The following is a 24556-nucleotide window of genomic DNA, read 5'->3' on the forward strand; positions in this document are numbered from 1 at the left end:
TCCTTAGCACTTAGACAAAGCACTTAATGTGTTTGTACGACATTCCTGTGTCCACTATTTTAATGCAGGGTTAACAATGCTCAGAGAAACATCACTTGAATTGTTAGATGTTAATTTGCTGATATCGCTGACAGCTAATTCTTGGCAAGAGTGAAGCTATGTCATTTTCTCTAATACATCGCTACTTCAAATTACAATGAATATTGATGAATAAAAATCCTGAAATAGACGAGTTACCCTTAGTATGACATTATAAGGCCGGTTTTCTGACTGCAGACAGCTTGGCAGTGTGGTATCGCCCAGGGGACACGCATGTCGGGGTGCCCACGATTCCTTGCTTTCAATTTGGTGACATGCGTGACCGATGAGCGAGGCTCCCTGCCAGTACTGAACGTTCAGATAATCGCCCCTTGAATTGGAACGGTTTGGTTATCCTCAGTACCAAACTCAACTGTACTTAGGCAATTTTCAAATCAGCTTGATCATCGTTGGCAGCTTGGATTTGGGGGCTGTAGCAGGACACCATGGATATCTGCGTGCTCTCTTTCGTGGTGTGGCTCTCCATGGAAGGAGGACAGTATCTTGAATCAGCTGTGAGGTACCACTGAGTGCACCACCTCCGCCATTTCCGGACCAGCTCCAGCTGCACCTGAGGAACAAAATACAAAATATTCGTCAGCGGTGGCTCCAAGTCATTGTAAGAAATGGTATCTCTCTGTCATTTACTCGTTGTAAGCTTCTACAATGTCAATCGTTCCAGCAGTCAATTGTCTTATTTTTAATGTTCTAGTTGGGGGGAGGGAACATGTGTCTACAACAACAACTTGTATTTATATAGCGCCTTTAATGCAGTGAAACGTCCCAAGGCGCTTCACAGGAGTATTATGAGAAAAGAATTGACACCGAGCCGCATAAGTAGAAATTAGGGCAGGTTGGTTAAAGAGGTAGGTTTTAAGGAGCGTCTTGAAGGAGGAAAGAGAGGTAGAGAGGCGGAAAGGTTTAGGGAGGGAGTTCCAGAGCTTGGGGCCCAGGCAACAGAAGGCATGGCCACCGATGGTGGAGTGATTATAATTAGGGGTGCTCAGGAGGGCAGAATTAGAGGAGTGCAGACATCTCGGGGGGTTGTGGGGCTGGAGGAGATACAGAGATAGGGAGGGGTGAGGCCACGGAGGGATTTAAAAATAAGGATGAGAATTTTGAAATCAAGGCATTGCTTAACCAGGAGCCAGTGTAGTCAGCGAGCACAGGGGTGATGGGTGAGTGGGACGGTGCGAGTTAGGACACGGACAGCCGAGTTTTAGTGTCCTTGTTTGGGGAAAATGTGTCTGATTCAAGATGTCATAATGGGCCTGTGCCTGATCCTTAGTGAGGCGGAGGAGGGGTGATGGGGGGGGGGGGGAAAGGAGGGGTGATGGGGGGGAAAGGAGGGGTGATGGGGGGGGAAAGGAGGGTTGATGGGGGGTAGAGCGTGGGTGATGGGGGAGGGGAGAGTGGGTGATGGGGGAGGGGAGATTGGGTGATGGGCTCTATAGTCGAGCAGTAAAAGTTCTCACTCTTATCACTATATTAGCTTATTGCATCAATGATGTACTGCAAGAAGCAGAAAGAGCCCAATCCTTATAGCTCAATGTTGAAACACTCTGTGGGTAAGAATTCCTCTTTATGTTTCCGATTTATCTAGAAATACCAACCCAAGGTGACTGTCATGTCCATGTTTAGCACGTCACTGCACATAGCAACCGGGTTTGGAAGCAGGCAGAGGGAATGTGGATGGCAAGAAAAATGAGGAGCCCATCAGGGATAATGCCTGGTCAGTAACCTCGCCCTCACAGACAGCCATGTCCATGGGAATTCACGTACAAAGTATAGAAGCAGGGTGAATGGGAGAGGAAGATAAAACCTTTCGCTCCGAGCCTGCTGCTGATTCTGATCAATAGATACCGTTCTCCAACACTTACACACACACAGGTAACAGTTCTGTATAATGAGTTTGCAAATCCCAAGGTTTAATGTGCTTGGCTGATAATCATTTCCTGGGCTTAAAGTACACAAATTAATTGTTTTTTTTTCCTGGAGGAGTTTAGTGATGTAATGTAATTTATTATTAGTCCAATAGTGAATAGTTCGCTTTGGTGAAGTCGCAGATGAATCTTGCACACACACCGTATCGGTGTTGCTCCACAGCCCTCAGTGTATCTCACAGGAGCAGCACTGACGGCGATAATTCATGACACGCCTGCAACTATCAGCGTGGCCCCAGAAAGCCCAGAATCCCAGGGCTGACAACACTGACTGTAGATCAGAGCATCCTGTGAGACCTGTAGTCTGCCTCACAAAGCCCACGAAACTCAGCTGTACTAGTGTTTACAAGGGTAAATTCATGAATTGATTGTTCCCAGTGGGAAGTTGGGCTTGAAAGGAATGCAGGTTGAAGAATCTGTACTATGGGTAGTCGCCCGAACTCCAAGCCACACTTCCTAGGGACAACAGAATGGAGGAATTTCCCGGTTTATCCTTACTCACTGGTTGTGCAGTTAGAACTTTCAACGCCTGAAGGATTGGCAATGGCTCTTCCTAATGCTACTTCCCCATTGGTGGAAAATGCTAAATGAGAATTCCTCGATTTGTTAATGTCTGCAAGTTAAGACATTGGAAAATAATTGGGAAAAGTGATTTCAATTTTATAGTTGATTATCCTGAGGCCATCGCCTGGGGCTTGTCTTCTCTCGGAGAACAAAGGCCAGGAAAGAGGAAGCAGAGACCTGGCTCTCCATCCCCTTTCCTTTGCCCCAGGATTTCCATGGAATTAAGGCTGGCCCCTCAGTTTCCTCTTGTTCCCCTGGATAGGTGCCTAGAAGCAGAGCTACAAAGAAGCTGCTGGTGGGTCTTGCACGTGGACCCCCCCATCAGGTCGGAGGGTTTGAGAGGGCCAGCAGCAAGGCCATGCAGGCCTGAAAAGCTGAGTGGCCTTCTTTTAGTTTCAATCTGTTGGCCTAGAGGCCTTCACCACGGCCAGCTGGCCCTGAGCCCATGGGCCAGTACTGCAGCGGCAGCTCTGAGATGCTTTACTGTCTGTCCCGATTGCTGGTCCAAGGTCCTGCCAGGGTAGGTGGGGTGGGTCAGCAGGAAAATCGCCCCCCATGCCCTGAGACTTTGTGGTACATTCCTAAGGCACCCATGAAGACAAATAGCTTTGAAACTCTTGCTGTAGAGGAACAGAGGGACTTCACATTTAAATGAGGCTAGCGCTGACGGCCAACAAACAAAACCTCAGCCAGTTTTGCAATAAAGACATTGGTCTTTAGCAGAGCTTGGTCTCCAGTCATCTTGGTTAATCCTTGCCATTGGATCAAGACCTAGCTCTGTCAAGCCCGTGAGGTAGCTGGTGTGCAACGGCCACCCCACGTTAAAACAATCCACGCACAGGCATCTTCCACCCTTCGACATGAAGTTCGGGACCTAGAATGTCAGTTCTCTCATTGAAACACCTGTGAACTCATCCCTTTTTGGTGTGGAAGCAGGTCATCCTCGATAGGAGGGACTGCCTAATACTACCACTAAAGACATGGGGGAACAGTGCAGACCCTTCCATATGCCCACATCCTGCTCTATTGACCATTCAACACTGTGCAATCTGCTGCAACCCAGAGGGCCCATGACATGGGAATGTAAAATCGGCACTTTGGCCAAGTCGAGTTGAGCAGGTTGGGTGTGTACTCTGACATTGGACAGAAGTCGGACCCAGCCCTTCACATCAACAGAGCTCGTATTGTCCCTGTAAAAAGCTCTGGTCCGGCTCGACCTGGAGCATGCTGTGCCGTTCTGATCACCTGGGCAGAGGCCGTCTAATCGAGCTGCCAGGTAGATTCCAAGTCACAAAGAAAGGTCAAAGAGAAGTGGGATTGCTCTCTGTGGAAAGAGAAGACTTTGAGGTGGTCTGACTGAAGATTTCAAGATTATGAAGGGAATTAGCAAAGTTAATCCAGATAGGTTGCCCCTGTGGAGAATAGTTCCAATCGTAGGAAGCAGGTTTCAGATCTATCGCAAAGGCACACGCTTGATTTACTAACTGGACTTCAGCTCTTCTTAAAAACTCAAATGCTGACTTTGCAGCTGCAGCCAACCAAAATGTCCTTGAGTCCTCTGATGACCAATGCGGGGACTGTGGGCCTAGGACTCCGCTCTGTGGTTCCTGCAGCACTGTATTGAATGTGTGACCCTGACGGGATTCCTTCAGTTGATGGACCTGCCAAAGATTGGCAGCCAGCCATCCTGGCAATTGGATAAGTTGGCGTGGGCCAATATTTACCAAATCAGCCAACGCGGCAGGAAAAATGAATTTTGCAACTCAAAATGAGAGTTTAAGAGCTGGAAAGTGGGTGCATTTGCGCCCCGTTAGCGGGAGGATCAAAAACTTTGCAACCGGGCACGGCACTGACATCGATTCCCTCCATATTAGGTGGGAGTTCAGCGGTGGCACTATGGTGTTGCACCCCGATCCCCTGCACCCGGAGATCGTGACGTCATCACTGTGCGCATCACCCCGCTAATGCCCTGGACCCAAAATTCACTTCTGCCCCCTGCAGCAGTGCCGGGCGAAAACATTGGCAGCTGCAGGAGGCGCGGATTGGGCAGCTGGCTACTACTGGGACGATGATTAAAGGCGAGATGGCCGAGGTATTAAAACAAAAAACTTACCTTTGTTGATGCAGTTTTGTTCGCAGGTTCTTGCCTGCGATTGTTCAGCCAGGCACTCTGCTTGAACGCGTACCTCGGTGGTCCAGGTAGGTCTATTTTTATTTGCAGAGCCTGCAGAGATGGCCCTTCCCTTGTACGCGGCAGCGCTGCACAGCCCAGTGTGCATCGACACTGAGGTTTCTGCCCGCATCCTTTGCCCTCCAAGAAAGAAGTGGAGCATTTGATTCACTCCACATCTTTCCTGGAGCGCTAAAGACAATTTTTTGAGAGCGGGAAACATTAAGATTCTGGCTTTCAAAAGTTACCACTGCCAAACGGGGCGAGAATGAATTTCACCCGCTAAGACTTGTAACTAACAAAATTCCCCTGATACTCTGCTGTAATATCATTGTCCGGACACTGAGGCACAGTCCATATCAATGCATTGTTGAAATCAATGTCCAATGTAGTGTGGTTGGTCTTACCTCTCCATTCAAGAAACAGTACAGGATCGCAACAAGGAAACCCTGGGAACAGAGGAAGTAAAACAAGGTTACACAAAGAGCACTCTGCACTGTCTGGTTATCTATATTCAGGCATTAAACTCAGCTTGAATGAAATACATTTTGAATGAAGTTGCTGGTGGATTGATAGGGAGTAAATTGCTCTGGGAGGTTTGTGAGCCAGCAGTCCATGAATTGGAAATTCACATGCTCAGACAACTCGACACTTTCCATCCATTGATTCTGAGCACAGTCCTAACTCTCTGATATGGTGCACGGGGTTGTGAATAATGACCTTGTAGTATTACAGTCCAGGCACTCGTGTATCTTGCATTTGTTAACACTAAAGATAAGTACAAGCCATGGCAGAAATGAAGGGCAAGTCCTCCCCCTCTCACTCCACTCCAAAGAACTTCCCGATATCCCTCCAATACCATATACTGTTTGTAATAATAGCCCATTAGTGTACAATTAGTGTGCACCAATTCCCCACTGGTGTACAATTAATGTGTGCACCAATCCCCCACTGGTGTACAATTAGTGTGTGCACCAATCCCCCACTGGTGTACAGTTAGTGTGTGCACCAATCCCCCACTGGTGTACAATTAGTGTGTGCACCAATCCCCCACTGGTGTACAGTTAGTGTGTGCACCAATTCCCCACTGGTGTACAGTTAGTGTGTGCACCAATTCCCCACTGGTGTACAGTTAGTGTGTGCACCAATCCCCCACTGGTGTACAATTAATGTGTGCACCAATCCCCCACTGGTATACAGTTAGTGTGTGCACCAATCCCCCACTGGTGTACAGTTATTGTGTGCACCAATCCCCCACTGGTGTACAGTTAGTGTGTGCACCAATCCCTCACTGGTGTACAATTACTGTGGGCACCAATCCCCCACTGGTGTACAATTAGTGTGTGTACCAATTCCTCACTGGTGTACAGTTAGTGTGTGCACCAATCCCCCACTGCAGCTGCCCCATTCAGTTAACAGAGCAGTTGGAGCCCGAGCTGCTTATTTAAAGAAGAACCCGCCCACTTCAGGCAAGTCTGCTGTCTGCTCAGAAGGGCAGATTAAAATCGCAGACAATGAGAGGGGAGTGGGACATGGGTGGATTATCCCGCTTGATATTAACAACTCTCTTGCCCAGTTTAGGCTGGGGGTGATGGGGTTGAAATCGGCCCTTGTATCTCAGTCCCAACTTCAGCAGATCCTTGTTCCGCACTAGTCTGCCATTTTTCCATTTTCCACAGCAACTATCCTGTCGCCTCTGAGTTTAGTGCAATGTGGATTCAAGCCTGGATAGAACTAGACTGAGACGACCAAAATCATTTCATCCATTGCTCTTAATATTCGTTGACATCAGCACAGATTCTGAAGGGCAGAACCTCCTCAAACAGTAAAGTTCTTTTACCCAATTGAATACAATTGGAGATTTTGAGACTGAGATCGCTAGATTTTTGTTAAGTAAAAGTATCAAGGGATATGGTGCCAAGACTGGTAAATGGGGTTGAGGTACAGAACAGCCGTGATCTAATTGAATAAGCTTGAGGGGCTGAATGGCCTCCTCCTGTTCCAATGTTCCATGGCAAGCCAGCTTTGGCCACAGTTATGTTTATTAGTCATTTCTGCCACTCGTCCCCTAGAGAATGTCAGGTTACCCACCTGGAAGGATCCCAGGGCAAGTTCAAACACCAGCCGGACGTAGACATTCACATGGTCAGGGACAAATACAAAGACAATGTAGTTGACCCCAAATAGTGGGATGAGGAGCAGAGTGGACTTGGCCAGCCTCCTTTTAATAAAAGAAATGAAACAATTAATTGGAAACAGTTTTGGATTTCACTTGCGGAAGAAATTATTTGACATAAATTAATAAAGAAGCTCTTCAACCCGCCTGTGTTGGTTACAACAACTTGGTTAAATGGGAAAAGAACCTCCAGCAATATTCCAGTCAGAGAGGAACTTCCCAAAACCTATGTAAGAATATACGGGATATCAAATGGAACTTTGAAGGCCCGGCCAAAACCCACCACTTTGAACCCCCCCCCTGATGTCACTAATAGAAGGGGCTGCCTGGGTCTTGAGGCGGCTCCACTTCTTTTACAAAGGGGAGCCTAGGAGCTGATCCGGAGCGGGCTGACCCTGGGAAAGTATCTGCTAGCTGGGTTTTCTACATACTTTGACAGTAGCGTGTTACCCTGGGTTTGGGGAGCTTCTGATTGGCTCCCAGATTGATGTCAAATAGCATTAATTTTAACGAATGGAAGATCATGTGAGGGGTGGGCGGGCGGGGGGGGGGGGTGGTGTGTCCAACTTTCTGGTAAGTGCTGCTCTGTGCTGGAAGGGCTTTACCCCTACGACTCTTGTGTCGGGTAATCGAAAGGTGTGTCAAACCATGGGCCCCCAATCTCTAAAGGATTGCAAGAGTGGATTTACTCGAAGCTGTTATGGAAACGATGACCAGCAGAATGTGAATGACCCAGAAGTAGCTGGGCCCCAGGTCTGGCAGGGTGTCCTGCCGTGTATGGGGTGGGTGTGAGGAGCGACAGACACTCTGTACTTACACATACTGTCTGTACGTGCTTCCTCTGGTGTCGGATGAATATACTTTCTGGATGAGGATCTGGATGATGGAGATGAACAGGATGAAGTTTACCTAAATAAAAAGGATATCATCACAACTCAATGGTGTTCACCATTTCTGGCTTAAGATAAAACATTTTTCATTCTGTTTAACTGCAAAGGCAAGTGTTTAAAGTCCTGCTAAGGGTTTGTTTCATTTTCCAACTTTAAAAACGCAAATGGAAATTGCACAAGATTTTTTTTTGAAGCAAGAAAGACAGACTTGGATTTATATAGCGCCTGTCACAATCACCGGATGTCTCAAAGCACTTTACAGCCAATAAAGTACCATAAAAGGGACCATGGCCACACTTAGGCTGAGCAAGGGGGCAGCTTGACGCCCTCTGTGTACAGCTACCTCCGGGATGAAAGCGTGCCGTGTGATATTAGTGTTCGCATAGATTATGATTTTCCTTCGTCCACTGTGCTTTCATTAAAAAGAATAGGAATTTCTTAAGAATTTCCTCTACTAGCTCACAGCGTCAATTTAGCCCAATTGCTGGGTTCCTGTCCCCGACACTGCAGGGGTTTCCAGCCTGGACCATATCATCATAGGCAGTCCCTCGAATCGAGGATGACTTGCTTCCACGTCAAAAAGTTCACAAGTGTTTCAATGATGGACCTAAAATTCCAGGTCCGAACTAAATCCTGAAGAGTGGAAGATGCCTGTGCGTGGATTTTTTTAACATGTGGTGGCCGTTGCACACCAGCCACCACACAGGCTTGACAGAGCTAGGTCTTGGTCCAGTGGTAAAGATTAACCAAGACGACTGGAGACCTGCTCGGCCGCACGGACCTAGTGCACGCACATATTGCAGTGTGGGCTAGCCCCTGCTGCTTCTGGGCCCTCGCCTCTTCTGGTTCCCAAACTCTCACCTCTCCTGGGCCCCATCAAGTCCCTCTACAATCTCTCGCCGCTTCTTCGCCCTGACCTCGCCGCTCCTGCTGTACCTGCTCACGCTCCAATCACCGACCTGGACCTTGATGATGTCACCCTTCACTCTCCCGCTCCAGCACGTGCTGCTCCCTGGACCATAACACCCGCTCTGGAAACACCCACCGTGATTCTGCTATTTCAGCTCTCGTGGAAAGTTTGACCACGCAAAATTGCATAGATTTACATAGAACTTACAGCACAGAAACAGGCTCAACTGGTCTATGGTGGTGTTTATGCTCCACAATAGCCTTCTATCCTTCTTCATCTCACCATATCAACATATCCTTCTATTCCTTTCTCCCTCATGTTCTTATCTAGCTTCCCTATAAATACATCGATACTATTTGCCTCAATTACTCCCTGTGGTAGCGAGTTCCATATTCTAACCACTCTCTGGGTAAAGGAGTTTCTCCTGTAACTATTATATATTTATGGTCCCTAATTTTGGTCTCCTCCACAAGTATAAACATCACTACGTTTACCCGATTGAACCTCAGCCTTCCCTTTTCTGGAGCAGTAAGTTCCAGTCGGTTCAATCTTTCCCGATAGGTATAACCTCTCAATTCTGCTATCATCCTTGTAAATATTTTTTGCACCTTCTTCACTGCATCTATATCCTTTTTGTAATATGGAGACCAGAACTGTACAATTATTACAATTATTACAATATAACCATGGCTGGTGCAATGCCATGGAGAAGGTGCTGGTTCACACACTGAACTACTGACCTCAGCTATACCTCTCGGTGGTAGCACTCTCTGGGGGAGAAATTGGCCTCCTTTGCGGTCCTGCTGGCGCCTCCAGGGGGGCAATAATGGGGTGCTAGCGGCTTTCCGACCGGGTTTCAGTGAAAGTACCGACGCCTGCGATCTTCCATGGCTGGTTAGTGCCGCCGGTAAACCTTAACGCCATGATCTCCTGCGCCCCGACGTCATCCGGTGCGCAGCGCCCCGTTACCGCCCCGGATCCTAAATTCCCTTCCACTCCCTGCAGCATCGCCGGGCATCAACACCGTTGTGAGCTTGGCCGGCCGCTTGTGGAACGGTACTTAAAGGCATCGGTGGCTAGGTAGGCCCAAATGTTATTCTGAGCCCTCTGTGCCGCATTTTGAATGTTTCCCATGGCGTGCTTGAGCAGCTTTGGGGCCGCTCTTCACAAATCGCAGGTGCCGTCGCCCACTATTCCCAGGCTTACTGTCACAGCACATCAGCAATGGCCCCCCCCCGGTTAAGGGAGGGAAGGAGACTGTGAATCCGGCAGCGCTGCACGTGACTTTATGCCATGTTCTGCTGCTACCGCCACTCTCGCTCCAGTTTAGCACTCCAAGGGAAGTGGTAGCGCTTGATTTAATGCTCTACTTCTCTCCTGGAGCGCTAAACTGGAAGTTCGAGCATGCTGGATTTGGGTCGTGCCCGCAAAATTTATCGCCTCAAACAGGGCGCTATGCAATTTCCAGCCCTCTGAGTCAGAAGGTTGTGGATTCGAGTCCCACTCCAGGGACTTGAGCACAAAATCCAGACTGACACTCCAGTGCAGTGCTGAGGGAGCGCCGCGCTGTCAGAGGTGCCATCTTTCTGATGTGACGGTAAACTTGTGACACTATGTCGCAGGGGAGTTCTCCAGGGTGTCCTGGCCAATATTTATCCCTCAATCAACACATAAAAAACAGATTATCTGGTCATTATCACATTGTTGTTTGTGATAGCTTGCTGTGTACAAATTGGCGGCCATATTTCTTACATTACTTAATTGGCTGCAAAGCGCTTTGGCATGTCCTGAGGTTATGAAAGGTGCTGTTGAACTGCAAGTCTTTCTTTCTTACCTCTCGGGCATGAGCTGAGCACACACCCTGGCCTTCCCTGGGGGTAGGAAATCACATAGCAATGATCCAGACCAAACCTGTGCGCCTCCTGGTGGCCAGTATCAGAGTGGCACTGGCAGGGGACAAGAGGGTTTCCTGCCCTCCCTTAAGCCAGGGACAGTGCGAGGCCCAGAGAGACCAGGGTGTAGAGAAAATACCATCAAAACTGGGCATCTCACCCTCAAACGTCTGTAGTGCAAGGCCAATTCACCACAGGTATGAAGGAAGAATACTCACCAAAATCGTTAGAGATATCGGAGCCTTAATAATCCAAAAGTATGGAGAGTCAATGGAATACCAGCACCTAAAGGAAATGATCAGTTAAAAGGCTGGATTTTTAAACTTTGTAAATACGAACGGAATCTTATCGAGCTCCCGGAATAGCTGAGTTAGCCGATCCCAGCAAGAGTGCTGATGTACAATAGAGAACTTCCAATTGACCACCTAATCCAAGGAGTAACAAAGGCCTAGAAATCCCGGTCCTCTGCTTCCCACGGGCATTTATAAGAACATAAGAAATAGGAGCAGGAGTAGGCCATAATGCCCCTCAAGCCTGCTCTGCCATGTAATACGATCAAGGCCGATCCGATCATGGACTCAGGTCCACTACCCTGCCCGCTCCCCATAACCTCTTATCGTTTAAGAATCTGACTCTCTCTGTCTTAAATTTATTCAATGTCCCAGCTTCCACAGCTCTCTGAGGCAGAGAATTCCACAGATTTACAACCCTCTGAGAGAAGAAATTCCTCCTCATCTCAGTTTTAAATGGGCGGCCCCTTATTCGAAGATTACGCCCCCTAGTTTTAGTCTCTCCCATCATTGGAAACATCAACAGAAAAAGGTAAAAAAGATGCGCACCTACCTGTTCCTGCTGCACCCACCAACGATCCCGGTCCTGAGGCCATTCCCTGGGCATCGCAGCGCGTGCACGTCGGGACATCTGTAAGCTGGAGCTGGAGTCACATGGCTCTGGGCAGCCAACCCAGGTACAGTATTTTCTCATTCATAATAATGGGAACTTCGTAAGTTGGAGTTCCTGATATTATGATTAAGACACACCCCCCCAAACACCCAAACACAAATAAAAAATAGAAAAAATACACCACATATTTAAAATTAATTTAAATTAAAGTTAATAAACGTCCTATAAAAAAATATATTGTCCTGATTTTTTAAAAAGTTTTTTAATTATGGTTTAAAATAAATTTACCTGAGTGAGCAGGGGTTTTAACATTAAATATGTTTAAAAAATTTTATTTTACTATGTTTTTGTATGTTTTAAAACTCTTACGCCTGTAAAGGTAGGCTATGTGCTTGCTTTTATCAGGTGCAAGAGTTTTCAGGTATTTGCTGGGAAAGATATGGGTAAATACCGCAATCTTGCCCATACAAATATCCTGGCTGCCGAGATGTGTTGGATCTGTTAAACCAGAGCTTGACAGATTGTAAAAGTCGGTTTTTAGTGCATGCGCATTGTGCGCCGAAAACCGGCTTTTCCGATGCCTTCCCGGGTCCGTACACACTCCCTATAGACTCTGCACGGACCCGGGGAGGCTGGGATTTCTCGGCCAATAGTTAACCAGGGTTCCTGATCCTGATCTCTATCCAGTCATTCCTGCAGGAAGGAGTGTGCGTGCGCGTGCGTGTGTGTGTGGGTATAAGTGTGTTGTCAGGATCAAGTTCAGTTTTTAAAACTTCAGTGATCATATATCTGGCTCCCGCTCATCACCCAGACTCACACATGAAGAATGGACCTTGGATGAGATACTGGAGAGCAGCCAGTGACTTTGGAACTGGAACCAGCGAGATTCAATTGGAAAAAAAACCAATCACATTGCTTTATTTTACAGACAAGACTGTTCTGCCTTACCCAATATTATCGTAGTGCAGCATAGCAAGGGTCCAACTGACCGTGATCAACAGTGGGGCACCTACAGAAACAGAAATGGGGTCATCATGAGTATAGATAGTATCGAGAAGAGGCTCTGAGGCTCCTCATGGTGGGCATCTGTTGCAGTTGGTCAGCAAGTCTATGATTGTTCAAAATGAATCCATTTCTTCATGATGAAAGGGATTAAGGAAATTGATCATAGGATTTAGGAAATTGATGGTGGGGTTATGGTAATTGATGGTGGGATTATGGTAATTGGTGGTGGGATTATGGTAATTGATGGTGGGATTATGGTAATTGGTGGTGGGATTATGGTAATTAATGGTGGGTTTATGATAATTGGTGGTGGGATTAACGATTTTTATGATGGAATTAAGGAAACTGGGAGTACCTTCAGCATAAGGACTACTGCAGTTCAAGAAGAAGGCTCACCACCACCTTATCAAGGGCAAATAGGGATGTTACTTGTGAAAGTTTGAGGGGAATTTTAACCTAACTCGCTGGGAGGGAAACCCATGGGATCGGGTAGAACGCTGGTTTTACATCCCACCCAATTGCTCTCCGTTAATTTCCACTACCCTTTCGGGTATTCCAGATCATAACTGTAATGAATCTAATGACTCAAAAGACTTGTTACTGTAAACTGCCTCAGGTGTAAACCTGATCCAACTTTATTCGCACCCAAAGTAACCCGCGTGACATGATACCCGCGCTTATATACCAGTGACCGCGTACGCGCGCGTACAGCCCGATGACCTCCAACAGTGGCGCCCCCTGGTGTCTGGTGACCCCAAGCATAAATACATAACAATATCCCCTTTCAAGATCTTAATATTAGTCTTTTTACAAATTAAGACAGTCTGGGACTTTCCACTCACGAGTTGATCGTCTCAGTTCAACTTCAGTTCTAGGCGAGCGTTCTGAGTCAGTTGTGACTGAAGGCTGAGTAACCGATCTGATGGGAGTGGTAATGACCACATCAGGGACTGGAGGTCCAGTTTCAATAATGACAGCAGAGTCCTCTGATGAATGAACATTGGTTGGTTGGTCACTGATTGCCTCTTCCTCAAGCGGTTCCAGTTCATCCGTGTGCCGCAGTTTTATCTGATCAACATGTTTCCTGCATGTTTGCCCATTCTTGAGCACGACAATAAACACTCTGTTACCCTCCTTGGCTGTAACAGTGCCGGCGATCCACTTTGGAACTTGACCATCGTTCAGTACATAAACCGGATCGTTGACAAAGATGTCACGTGACTCAGCAGCACGATCATGACACCATTGCTGACGATGATGTATGTTTTCAACACGATCATTCAAATTGGGTTGATCAAGAGCTTGGTCTTGAGGTTTCTCTTCATCAGTAGTTCAGCAGGGTAGACCCCAGTAAGCGTATGAGGTCTGGTCCTGTAACTGAGCAATATACAGAACAAACGAGTCTGCAGTGAACCCTGAGTTACACGTTTCATACTCTGCTTAATCGTTTGAACAGCACGCTGTGCTTGACCATTAGAAGCAGGTTTGAATGGTGCTGACCTCACATGTTTAATACCATTGAGTTTCATGAACTCTTGAAACTCCAGACTTGTGAAGCAAGACCCGTTGTCACTCACAACAATGTCAGGTAAACCATGAGTAGCAAAACATGACACGAAGGCAATCAATTGTCGTTGCAGACATACTGGATGACATAATAATACACTCTCTCCACTTTGAATATGCATCCACCACAACAAAAAACATCTTTCTCAGGAAAGGGCCCACAAAATCGATGTGGATCCTTGAACATGATTTAGATGGCCACGACCAAAGTCTCAGCAAAGATTCCACTGGTACTTTACTTAGCTACATGCAAGTATTACACTGAAGCACACATAATTCCAGATCAGAATCAATTCCAGACCACCATACATGAGCCCTAGCAATGGCTTTCATCACGACAAAACCAGGATGAGTGCTATGTAGTTCACGTACAAATTTTTCTCTACCTTTCTTAGGCATAACAACACGATTACCCCACAGTAAACAATCTGACTGAACGGACAGTTCATCTTTGTGACGGTTGTAAGGTTTGGTCTCATCACACATCTCCATAGGTATGGCAGACCAATCACCACTGAGGACACAATATTTCACAACCGATAAAATCGGGTCATGGCTGGTCCAGATCTTAACTTGTTGATCAGTGTTCCTTCACTCTCAAAAGCACCCATTACTAACAGTAGATCTGCGGGTTGAGGCGTCTCCACCTCAGGTGTGGGCAACGGCAGACAACTCAGTGCATCGGCACAATTCTCAGTGCCAGGTCTATGACGAATAACATAATCATAGGCAGACAATGTCAACGCCCACCTCTGGATACGGGACGATGCATTGGTATTAATCCCTTTGTTTTCCGAAAACAATGAAATGAGTAGCTTGTGATCCGTTTTGAGTTCAAAATGAAGACCAAACAGGTACTGATGCATCTTTTTGACCGCATACACACAGGCCAAAGCTTCTTTTTCTACCATGCTGTAAGTTCTTTCCGCCTTTGACAAACTTCTCGAAGCATATGCAACAGGTTGTGGTTTACCCGACTCATTTGCTTGTTGGAGTACACCGCCAACCCCATATGATGAAGCATCACAGGCTAATACAAGACGCTTACACAGATCATAATGAACAAGCAACTTGTTTGAACAGGGCAGATTCTTGTCTTTCTCAAAGGGTCTATCTTGAGACACACCCCAGACCCAGTTGTCGCCTTTTCTGAGTAGCACGTGCAGTGGCTCGAACAAAGTGCTCAATCTGGGTAAGAAATTACCAAAGTAGTTGAGTAGCCCAAGGAATGAATGTAGCTCCGTCACATTCTGAGGCCTGGGTGCATTTTTGATGGCCTCGGTTTTCGAATCAGTAGGCCTGATGCCATCAGCAGCAATCTTCCTCTCCAGGATTCAACTTCAGGTGCCGTGAAGACACACTTCGAACGTTTCAGCCTGAGTCCCACTTTGTTCAGATGTTCAGTAGTGTCGCAACCTGTGACCAGAATGTCATCTTGAAACATGACAGTCTAGGAACGGGCTTCAGTAGACTCTTCATGTTCCTATGAAATATGGCTGCAGCTGATTGAATTCCAAAAGGACACCTGTTGTAGACAAACAGTCCTTTATGGGTGTTGATGCAGGTGAGTTTCTTTGAAGTGTTGACAAGCTCCTGTGTCATATATGCCGACTTCAGATCCAGTTTAGTGAACGACTTTCCACCAGCTAGCATGGTGAACAGGTCATCAGCCTTCGGTAATGGGTACTGATCCTGTTTCGAAAATCGGTTAATCGTAACCTTGTAATCTCCACAAATCCTGACAGTGCCATCATTCTTCTACACAGGAACAATAGGACTGGCCCATTTGTTAAACTCAACCAGTGATATGACCCCTTGACGTTGGAGTCTGTCAAGCTCAATTTCAACCTTCTCCCTCATCATGTAGGGAACAGACCGAGCTTTATGATAGACAGGCCTTGCATCAGAATCCAGGTGAATCTGCACCTTGGTTGCAGTAAAATTACCAATGCCCGGTTCAAACAAAGAAGGAAACTTCTTCAACACTTGAGCATATGCAGTGTCATCCACCGATGGTTGGCATCACCTTGGTGCCAGTTAAAGTTTAAGTTGATTGAAGTTAAGTGTCATTATACCCTTTGATGTTAAGAAATCACCAGTGTGTAATGGTGCAGCTATCTGAGCCAATGTGCTGCAAGGTTTTGATAAATAAAAAACATTTAAACCGAACATTAGTCTGAAATAATCAGTAATTCTGTAAAAACCAACACTTCCCCCCACCCCCGCTTCTCCTCCCCACCTCTACCCTTCCCCTTCCTCTCCTGACTCCAAGCTGCCTAGCCGAGAAGCTCCTCAGGCGATGCTTCATTGGCGGGGTGGGGGGGGGGGGGGTAGGGGGGGTGGGGTATGATGGCCGAAGCGCTGCTTGGTCAGATACGGGAGAGGACGGTCCCGATTTGGGAGCGTGCTCTGAGCCAGAAGCAAGATGTTGCTGCTGGCTCTCGTGTGGTTGGCAATGGGGGTGCGGCACCTTGGGGTGCAGTGCTGCGCTCCGGGACCACTGGGAGCCCTCTGCCCCCAGTGTTCCTGGCTACCAGCTCCAGGGCCTCCTCCATCCCTTCCATGTTATATCTTATTTGTTGGACAAATACTCGGTGCCAATTATGTTCTTGGTGCTTAGTAGGCTTTTTGCTGCTGGTGAATCTCCCTCGTGCCTCCCATAACAGCCAAACAAGCACATACCACACACACACACGCTCTCAGTCCCTCTCTCTCTGTCTCCTCTTCTGCGCATGTCATGATGACCCTTGACCTCCTGAATGGCAGGAATTGAGCCATGCCGTAGGAAGGAAAAGAAGGAAAAGAAGGAAAGAAAAGGAAAAGGAAGGGAAGGGAAGGAAATACTTTCACGACCTCAGGATGACCCTCAGTGCTTTATAACCTATGGAATATATAGAGCTACATAGAATTATGTATCATCTCCTTTTGCTTTGTACAATCATCCCGTTTGTCATTAATCACTCCTACATTTCACCCTATCACAGACCTTCCCTTTTGTTCTTTGCTCCCCTCCCCAAATTCCCTGTTTCTGCACTTGCTTAAAATCTGTTACATCTTACTTCTAACTTTTTCCAGTTTGGATGAAGGGTCCTCAACCTGAAATGTTAGCTCTGCTTCTCTCTCCACAGATGCTGCCCGACCTGCTGAGTATTTCCAGCATTTTCTATTTTTATTTTAGAATTTAGAGCCTACAGCAGAGAAACAGTTCAGTCTGCCCGACTGATCTATGCCGGCGTTTGTGTTCCACATGTATCTTCTGTTACTCCTCTTCATCTCACCATACACTTGGAGTGTGGACACTGTTGTAATTTAGGAAACGCAGTAGCAAATTTGCGCACAGCAAGCTCCCACAGCAGTAATGTGATAATGATCAGGTAATCTGTGTTAGTGATATTGGTTGAGGTATAAATATTGACCAGGACACTGGGGATAACTCCCCTGCTCTTCTTCGAATAATGCCATGGGATCTTTTACGTACACCTGAGAGAGGGTAGATGAAGCCTTGATTTAACATCTCATCCAAAAAACGCACCTCCGACAGTGCGGCACTGTGTGTTCAAGTCTCTGGAGTGGGACATCAACCCACAACATTCTGACTCAGAGGCAAGAGAGCTACCCACAGAGCCATAACTGACAAAGAAATGCCACACCTCCCAGAATGAGCAGAGAGACCTGGGGGTTCACATACACACATTTTTGAATCTGGCAGGTCAAGTTGATAAAGCTGTTAAAAAAGCGCACAGGACCCTTGATTGAGACATAGAGTACAAAGGGAGTTAGGATAAACCTGTATAATTTGCTGATTAGGCCTCAGCTAAAATATTGTGTCCAATTCTGGGCACCACACTTGCAGAAGGATTTCAAGGTCTTGGAGAGAGTGCAGAGGAGACTTACCAGAATGGTACCAGGGATGAGGTATTTCAGTTATGTGGAGAGACTGGAGAAGCTGGGGTTGTTCTCCTTGGAGCAGGGAAGGTTAAGGGGATTTTAAGAGAGGTGTTCAAAATTATGAGGGATTTGGATAAAGTAGATAGAGAGAGAAACTGTTTCCACTGGCAGGAGGGTGGGCAACCAGAGGACACAGATTTAAGGTCATTGGCAAAGAACCAGAAGAGAGATGAGGAGAAATTATTTTACGGAGCAAGTTGTTACGATCGGCAACGCACTGCCTGAAAGGGTGGTGGAAGCAGATTTAATAGTAACTTTCAGAAGGGAATTCGATAAATACTTGAAAAGGAGAACTTTGCAGGGCTACTTCAAAGACCCGGCCTGGGGACAATGGGCCGACTGGCTTCTTTCTGTGCTGTACGATTCTATCAATGAAAATAAAATGTCTTACCCCAGGCAATCACGATGTACCACCAGAAGTACTTCCTCTCGGTGAAGAAGACCACGATGAGCATGTGGAGATACATGCCTTCCGCCAACAGCCAGAAGAAGTTTGCTGTGATACTGAACTGGAAGAAGACGATTGCAGCTTTGCAGGTTGGCTGGAATGGACAGAAAGTGACATTAGCCTCCGACTTGTCCCCTCATCCACCCACCCCCTCATCCACACACCCCTCACCACCTCACCCCCCCCACCCACCCCCTCATCCTCCCACCCACTGACCTACCCTCTCACTCCCCACCCACCTCTCACCCCCTCACTCCCCACCCAGCCACTCATCCACCCACCCACCCCCTCACTCCCCACTCACCCCTTCATCCACCCACCCCCTCACTCCCCACCCACCCCTCACCCCCCTCACCCACCCACCCCTCACCCCCTCACCCCACCCACCCCTCATCCACCCACCCCTCACCCCCTCACCCCCCCCACCCACCCCTCATCCACCCACCCCTCACCCCCTCACCCCCCCACCCACCCCTCATCCACTCACCCCTCACCCCCTCACCCCCCCCACCTACCCCTCATCCACCCACCTCTCACCCCTCCCACCCACCTCTCATCCACCAACTCCTCACCCCCCCCACCCACCCCTCATCCACCCACCCCTCACCCCCTCACTCCCCACCCACCCCCTCATCCACCCACCCCTCACCCCCTCACCCCCCCACCCCTCACCCCCCCCCACCCACCCCTCATCCACCCAACCCTCACTCCCTCACCCCCCCCCACCCACCCCTCATCCACCACCCACCCCTCACTCCCCATCCACCCACCCACACACCCACTGACCCACCCCTCACCCCCCCCACCCACCCCCTCACCCCATCGACACACCCCCTCATCCCTCACTCTATCCACCCATCCACCGATCCACCCATCCACTCACCCACCCACCCGCATATTGGTTACACTTTAACAGGGCGACCATACAAGCCCTTTAATGACCTGGCAAATGATGACTGTGCGACATTATATGGGCTCTCTCCTGGAACAAGCGACTCTGAGCCAAGTAAAGCAGCAGGCGATAATTACTCTTGGCCACCAGAGCCAGACCAGAGCTAGTGTGAACATCTGCCCATTGCTCCCAACATCACTGTTAATGGCAGCAAGGTAAAGTGACCAAGGAGATGTGGTCCCCTACAGAGGCTCTGCCTTCCCCATCTCTCTGGGACAGTGTTACCCCCATAACGCTGGGGGCGGGAACTGCAACCTGCTCTGCTATTGGGCAAAGTGGCTCAACCCCACACAGGCCGAATGCGCGATGTTTCACTTGCTGGCCTACGCGGACCTCTTCCCCCAACCACAAATGGTGCTTTAACACCCTGCTCGTGTGCTGCCTCCCTCCACACGCAACTCCCACAGCCGGCACCAGCACTGGAAGATCAACGTGGAATCTGCCAAGCTGACTACAATGGTACTGGGGATAACTGAAAAAGGGAATAAGAGGAGCAAAGAGGAGCATGAGAACAGATTAGTGGTCAACATAAACAGGAACCCAAAAAGTCTTATAGGGCAGTAAAAGGGTAGTCAAAGGAAGGGTGGGTCCGAACATCATGGACCACCCCAACCTGAGTGAGAACATCTCCGCAGGTCGGGGCTATACAGAGAGCTGGAGCGGCCACTGCAGCTTCCAGCGCGAGCAGCTCCAAGTGCGCGACAGCTTTGAGGTGGGCGACTGGGTGACGTCGTCAGGACCCAGGTCGCCGTTTGGAGTGTGGGCAGGAACATTGACTGGGCCCTGGTACAGCAGAGGATCGGGAAGGTCGTGGCGGACTTGCGATGAGTGATCGGGCTGGAGGAGCGATGAGTGGTCGTGGGTGAGATTTGGTAGGTGATCTTAATGGAGGTTCGGCGAATGTAGGGTACGGAGGTGCGGCGGGAGATTGTGGCGGAGGTGTGGCGAGTGTTTGTGGCGGAGGAGCGGCGAGAGAGGGTATGAGGCCGAGAAGAGCCGAGGGCATGGGGCAGCACGGGCCAGCCCACACTGCGATATGTGTGCGCACTAGGTCCGTGCAGCAGAGCGGGTCTCCAGTCGTCTTGGTTAGCCCTTGCCACTGGATAAAGGCCTAGCTCTGTCAAGCCCGTGTGTTGACTGATGTGCAACGGCCACCACACGTTAAAAAAATTCACGCACAGGCATCTTCCACCCCCTCAAATTGAAGTTCAGGACTGGAACATCGAGTCCATCATTGAAACATCTGTGAACTCATGTGGAAATAAGTCATGCTCGTTCAAGGGACTGCCTATAATGATGATGATGGGTCCGAAAAGGGACCAGAAAGGAGATCTTCTTGTGGAAGCTGAGCACTAAATGAGCACTTTGCATCTATCTTCAGTGGAGAAGAGGCTGCTACCAACGTAGCTGCCGAGGAGGAGTGTTAGAGAGAGAGAATTAGAGAAAGAGATTTTCCAATAGAGCAACGGTACCTGTAGCATAATGTTAGAACTAAATATGTAACTGTAGTATTAAATGTGTGTGTAAAATGTATGAAGATGGCTGCTCGTGGTTCAGCAAAGCCCCAAGGGATTTCAGCCAGCAGAAAGAGACTGCATTCCTGGTTACTGATAACTGCTGTTTCTCACACAGGAATACACATAAAAAAATGAGTTCTGCAGATGTCCCTAATCAACTGGCTTTCAGGCCTCAGACAAGACGTCCTGGTCCATGTTAGAACAACACAACTCTGTAACAGGATTAAGATAAGGAGACTGCCCAAAGACAGCACCCAAGAACAGTAAGATAAGGGGGGGCCCGGACCATGTCACAATACCATGAATAACTCTTAGCAACACATGAGGCAATCACGCAGCCACCTAATGTTTAGAGACCACTTTTATTGGTCTATTTGAATCTATATGTAATCTATAATCAATATGATTGGATAGTGTCCGGCCGAAATGGGCTGATGTAACTGTAGTAAACTGTTGAAAAACATATAAAAATCAATGAAACCCAGCGGAGAGAGGTACCTGGACCCACCAGCTGCTTCATCTCCCCGCCGGCGTAATAAACCGTTTTGATGTATGGATCGACCCTGAGTGACAAGTGATTCTTGGAAGGTTACATTCGCGCTATCAAGGAGGCAGTGGCGATGTTTGATAGGATAAAAATAGATAACAAGGAGGTAGTTAAAAGGTTGGCAGTTCTCAAAGTAGAAAAGTCACGTGGTCCGGGTGGGACGTATCTCAGGTTGCTGAGGGAAGTAAGGGTTTAAATTGCAGAGGCTCTGGCCTCAATCTTCCAATCCTGTTTCAGTATGAGAGTGGTGCCAGAGGACTGGAGAATTGCTAATGTGACACTCTTGTTCAAAAAAAGTGAGGGACAAATCCGTAAATTACAGGTCAGTCAGCCTAACCTCGGTGGTGGGGGAAAGTTTTAGAGATAATAATCCAGGACAAAATTAACTGGCACTTGGAAAAGTATGGGCTAATTAATGAAAGCCAGTACGGATTTGTTAAAGGCAAATTGCATTTGACTAACTTGATTGAATTCTTTAATGACATAACAGAGAGGGTGGATGAGGGTAGTGCTGGTGATGTTGTGTGTATGAACTTCCCCATTTGATAAAGTAAGTTGAAGCCCGTGAGATTAAAGGGGCAGTGGCTACGTGGATACAACATTGGCTAAGGGACGGAAAGCAGAGAGCTGTGGTGAACAGACTTAAGAGAAGTGTGCAGTGGTGTCCCCAGGGGTCGATATTTGTATTTGATGTATATTACTGACCTGGACTTGGGTATAAAGGGCATAATTTCAAAGTTTGCAGATGACATGAAACGCAGAAATGGAGTACACAGTGAGGAGGATAGTAAGAGACTCCAAGAGGACGTAGGCAGACTGGTGAAATGGGCAGGCACACGGCAGATGACATTTAATGCAGAGAAGTGTGAAATGATTTATTTTGCAGGAAGAATGAGGAGAGGCAATATAAACTAAAGGGTACAATCCTAAAGTGGGTGCAGGAGCAGAGAGACCTTGGGGTGTGTGTACACAAGTCTTTGAAGGTGATAGATCAAGTTGTGAAGGCTGTTAAAAAGGCATACGGGATCATTGGTTTTATAACCAATGGAGCTAGAACCTCCACTTTTTTTGTATGCTTAACGCCCACTTAAAGCCCATTTTACCGCTGAAATGACGTATAACGCCCATATGTCAACCAGTTTGTCACAAAATGGAAACTGACGGGCATTTTTAGGAAATTTATCGGCAAGTGTCACTTTCCCCATGTGTTTAACGCCAGGAAAAAATATTACCGCCCGGCCATGTTTTTTGGGCGGAATCATCAGAATGGGCGAAATCAACGCCCATAATATCGGCCAGCATTACTTTTCGCACGGAATTAACGCCGAGATTCAATAATACCGCTCGCCAACTTTTTTTTGTCGTAAAGAGCACATTTACCAAAAGTAACGTCCAGGAGATCGCTCACCATCACTTTCACCACCTCGCACACAAGATGGCTCGCCCAAAAAAACGCCCAGAAAGAGTGGAACTGTTTTGAACGAATGCCAGTGGTGTGGCTGCCATTTTTTAAATCGCAGGTAGGTCGCTTCATTCAAAAGGCTGCCTCAACTTCGGGGGAGTTTGCATTGACTCTGGAGTTCTTCTCAGGTGAAGTGAACATCTCAACAGACATATTTTCAGATTCTGGACTATTGGGGATTTACTCCAGGTGTATTTTAGTGAGGAAATTATTGCTTCTGATCAATTGCTATTATACTTTCAATGCAATGGGGCCACCAAACAATAACTGTGCTTAAGCAGTGCTTCAGATGTCATGACCACTCAGGAGGGGAGGTACAATACAACTCTGAGCAAGTAGCTAAATCCGTGGTCGTGTGTTCAATGCTGCACAACCTGGCTATCAGGAGGGGCCAAGAATTGCCAGAAGGCACTGATGCTCCACCTCAGGAGAGAGAGGAAGAGGACGACGAGAGGCTGGATGCTAACCTAGGGCCAGACAATCCGGCTGGCTATGCAACCATGCCCACGCCCCCTCCAGACCGCAGGAAAGGGCCCGTGGTGGCTACATAGCTGCAAGACTCTTACGTGAGGAGCTGCGATCTGAATGATTTGCCTGGAAGAACGTTGATGTGAGTGACAATGCTGACACACTGCTGTGTGTGTGCAGCTCAGACATCAATGGTGCCCATCACCTTGGTGCCAGTTAAAGTTTACGTTGATTGAAGTTAAGTTGTATTTAACCCTTTCGTGTTAAGGAATCACCAGTGTGTAACAGTGCAGCTATCTGAAACAATGCGCAACAAGGTTATGTTCAATAAAAAAAATTTAGACCAACATTGATCTGAAATCATAAGTATCACAGGCAATAACACCAAAACCACGCCCACACCCCACTTGTTCCACCACTGACATCAATCAAATGTTCAACATCTCCAGCAACACAGAATACAAACGCAAAGCCCCCTCCCCCATACATTACAACAAATTGTATACACCCAGATGAAGATATAACACAGCCATCACCTGCGGACATGCACCTCACATTCCTTCCCCCCTCCCCTTCTTCTCCCCACCGCTATCCCTTCCCCTCCTCGCTCCATGGCGCCTCATTGGGGGGGATGAAGGCAGATGCGGTGGGTGCATGGGTATGGGAGCGGGGTCGTGCCAAAGGGGCAACATTCTCTGATGCAGAAGCAGGATCTTGCTCCTTGCTCTCATCTGTCATTCGCAATGGTGGTGGTGCGGAACCTAGGGGTGGAGTGCCGCCCTCGGGGACCACTGGGAGGCCTGTGCCAACAGTGTTCCTGGCTATCGCATCCAGGGTCCCCGCCATCCGCGGAATGAACTCGGTCATGGTGGCCAGCTGTCGGGATATGCCCCCCAATGCTTCGATGAGCTGGTCACCAATGTCTGCAGTCCTCCTGGACAACTGTACCATCTTTCCGCTCTCATGTGGAGCTCGTGGAACAGACCTGCCGCGTCCACGAGGCCTCCGCAGGGTCGCCGCCGTCCTGGGGACAAATGGGGTGCCGTGTGGCAAGGTGCTTGGAGCTGGTACCTCCAGAATGGAGATGGGAATAACCGGAAGAGCACTAGATGGCCTT

The 24556-nt window shown here is 48.0% G+C and overlaps 1 protein-coding gene across 1 annotated transcript in view; it reads right to left on the reverse strand.

Annotated features, from left to right (window-relative positions):
* Positions 1-457: 457 nt before the first annotated feature.
* The window catches only part of LOC139233529 (vasoactive intestinal polypeptide receptor-like), a 98282-nt gene continuing 74183 nt past the window's right edge, over positions 458-24556 (reverse strand). The window contains exons 9-15 of the mRNA XM_070863928.1: positions 18437-18587; positions 12475-12535; positions 10842-10908; positions 7749-7840; positions 6847-6976; positions 5163-5204; positions 458-649 (exon numbers count right to left, since the gene is read on the reverse strand). Coding sequence (XP_070720029.1) covers positions 458-649; positions 5163-5204; positions 6847-6976; positions 7749-7840; positions 10842-10908; positions 12475-12535; positions 18437-18587 — 735 coding nt within the window. The remainder of the gene's footprint in view (positions 650-5162; positions 5205-6846; positions 6977-7748; positions 7841-10841; positions 10909-12474; positions 12536-18436; positions 18588-24556) is intronic.

The sequence above is a fragment of the Pristiophorus japonicus genome, chromosome 21 (genome assembly GCF_044704955.1).
Source record: "Pristiophorus japonicus isolate sPriJap1 chromosome 21, sPriJap1.hap1, whole genome shotgun sequence".
NCBI lineage: Eukaryota > Metazoa > Chordata > Chondrichthyes > Pristiophoridae > Pristiophorus > Pristiophorus japonicus.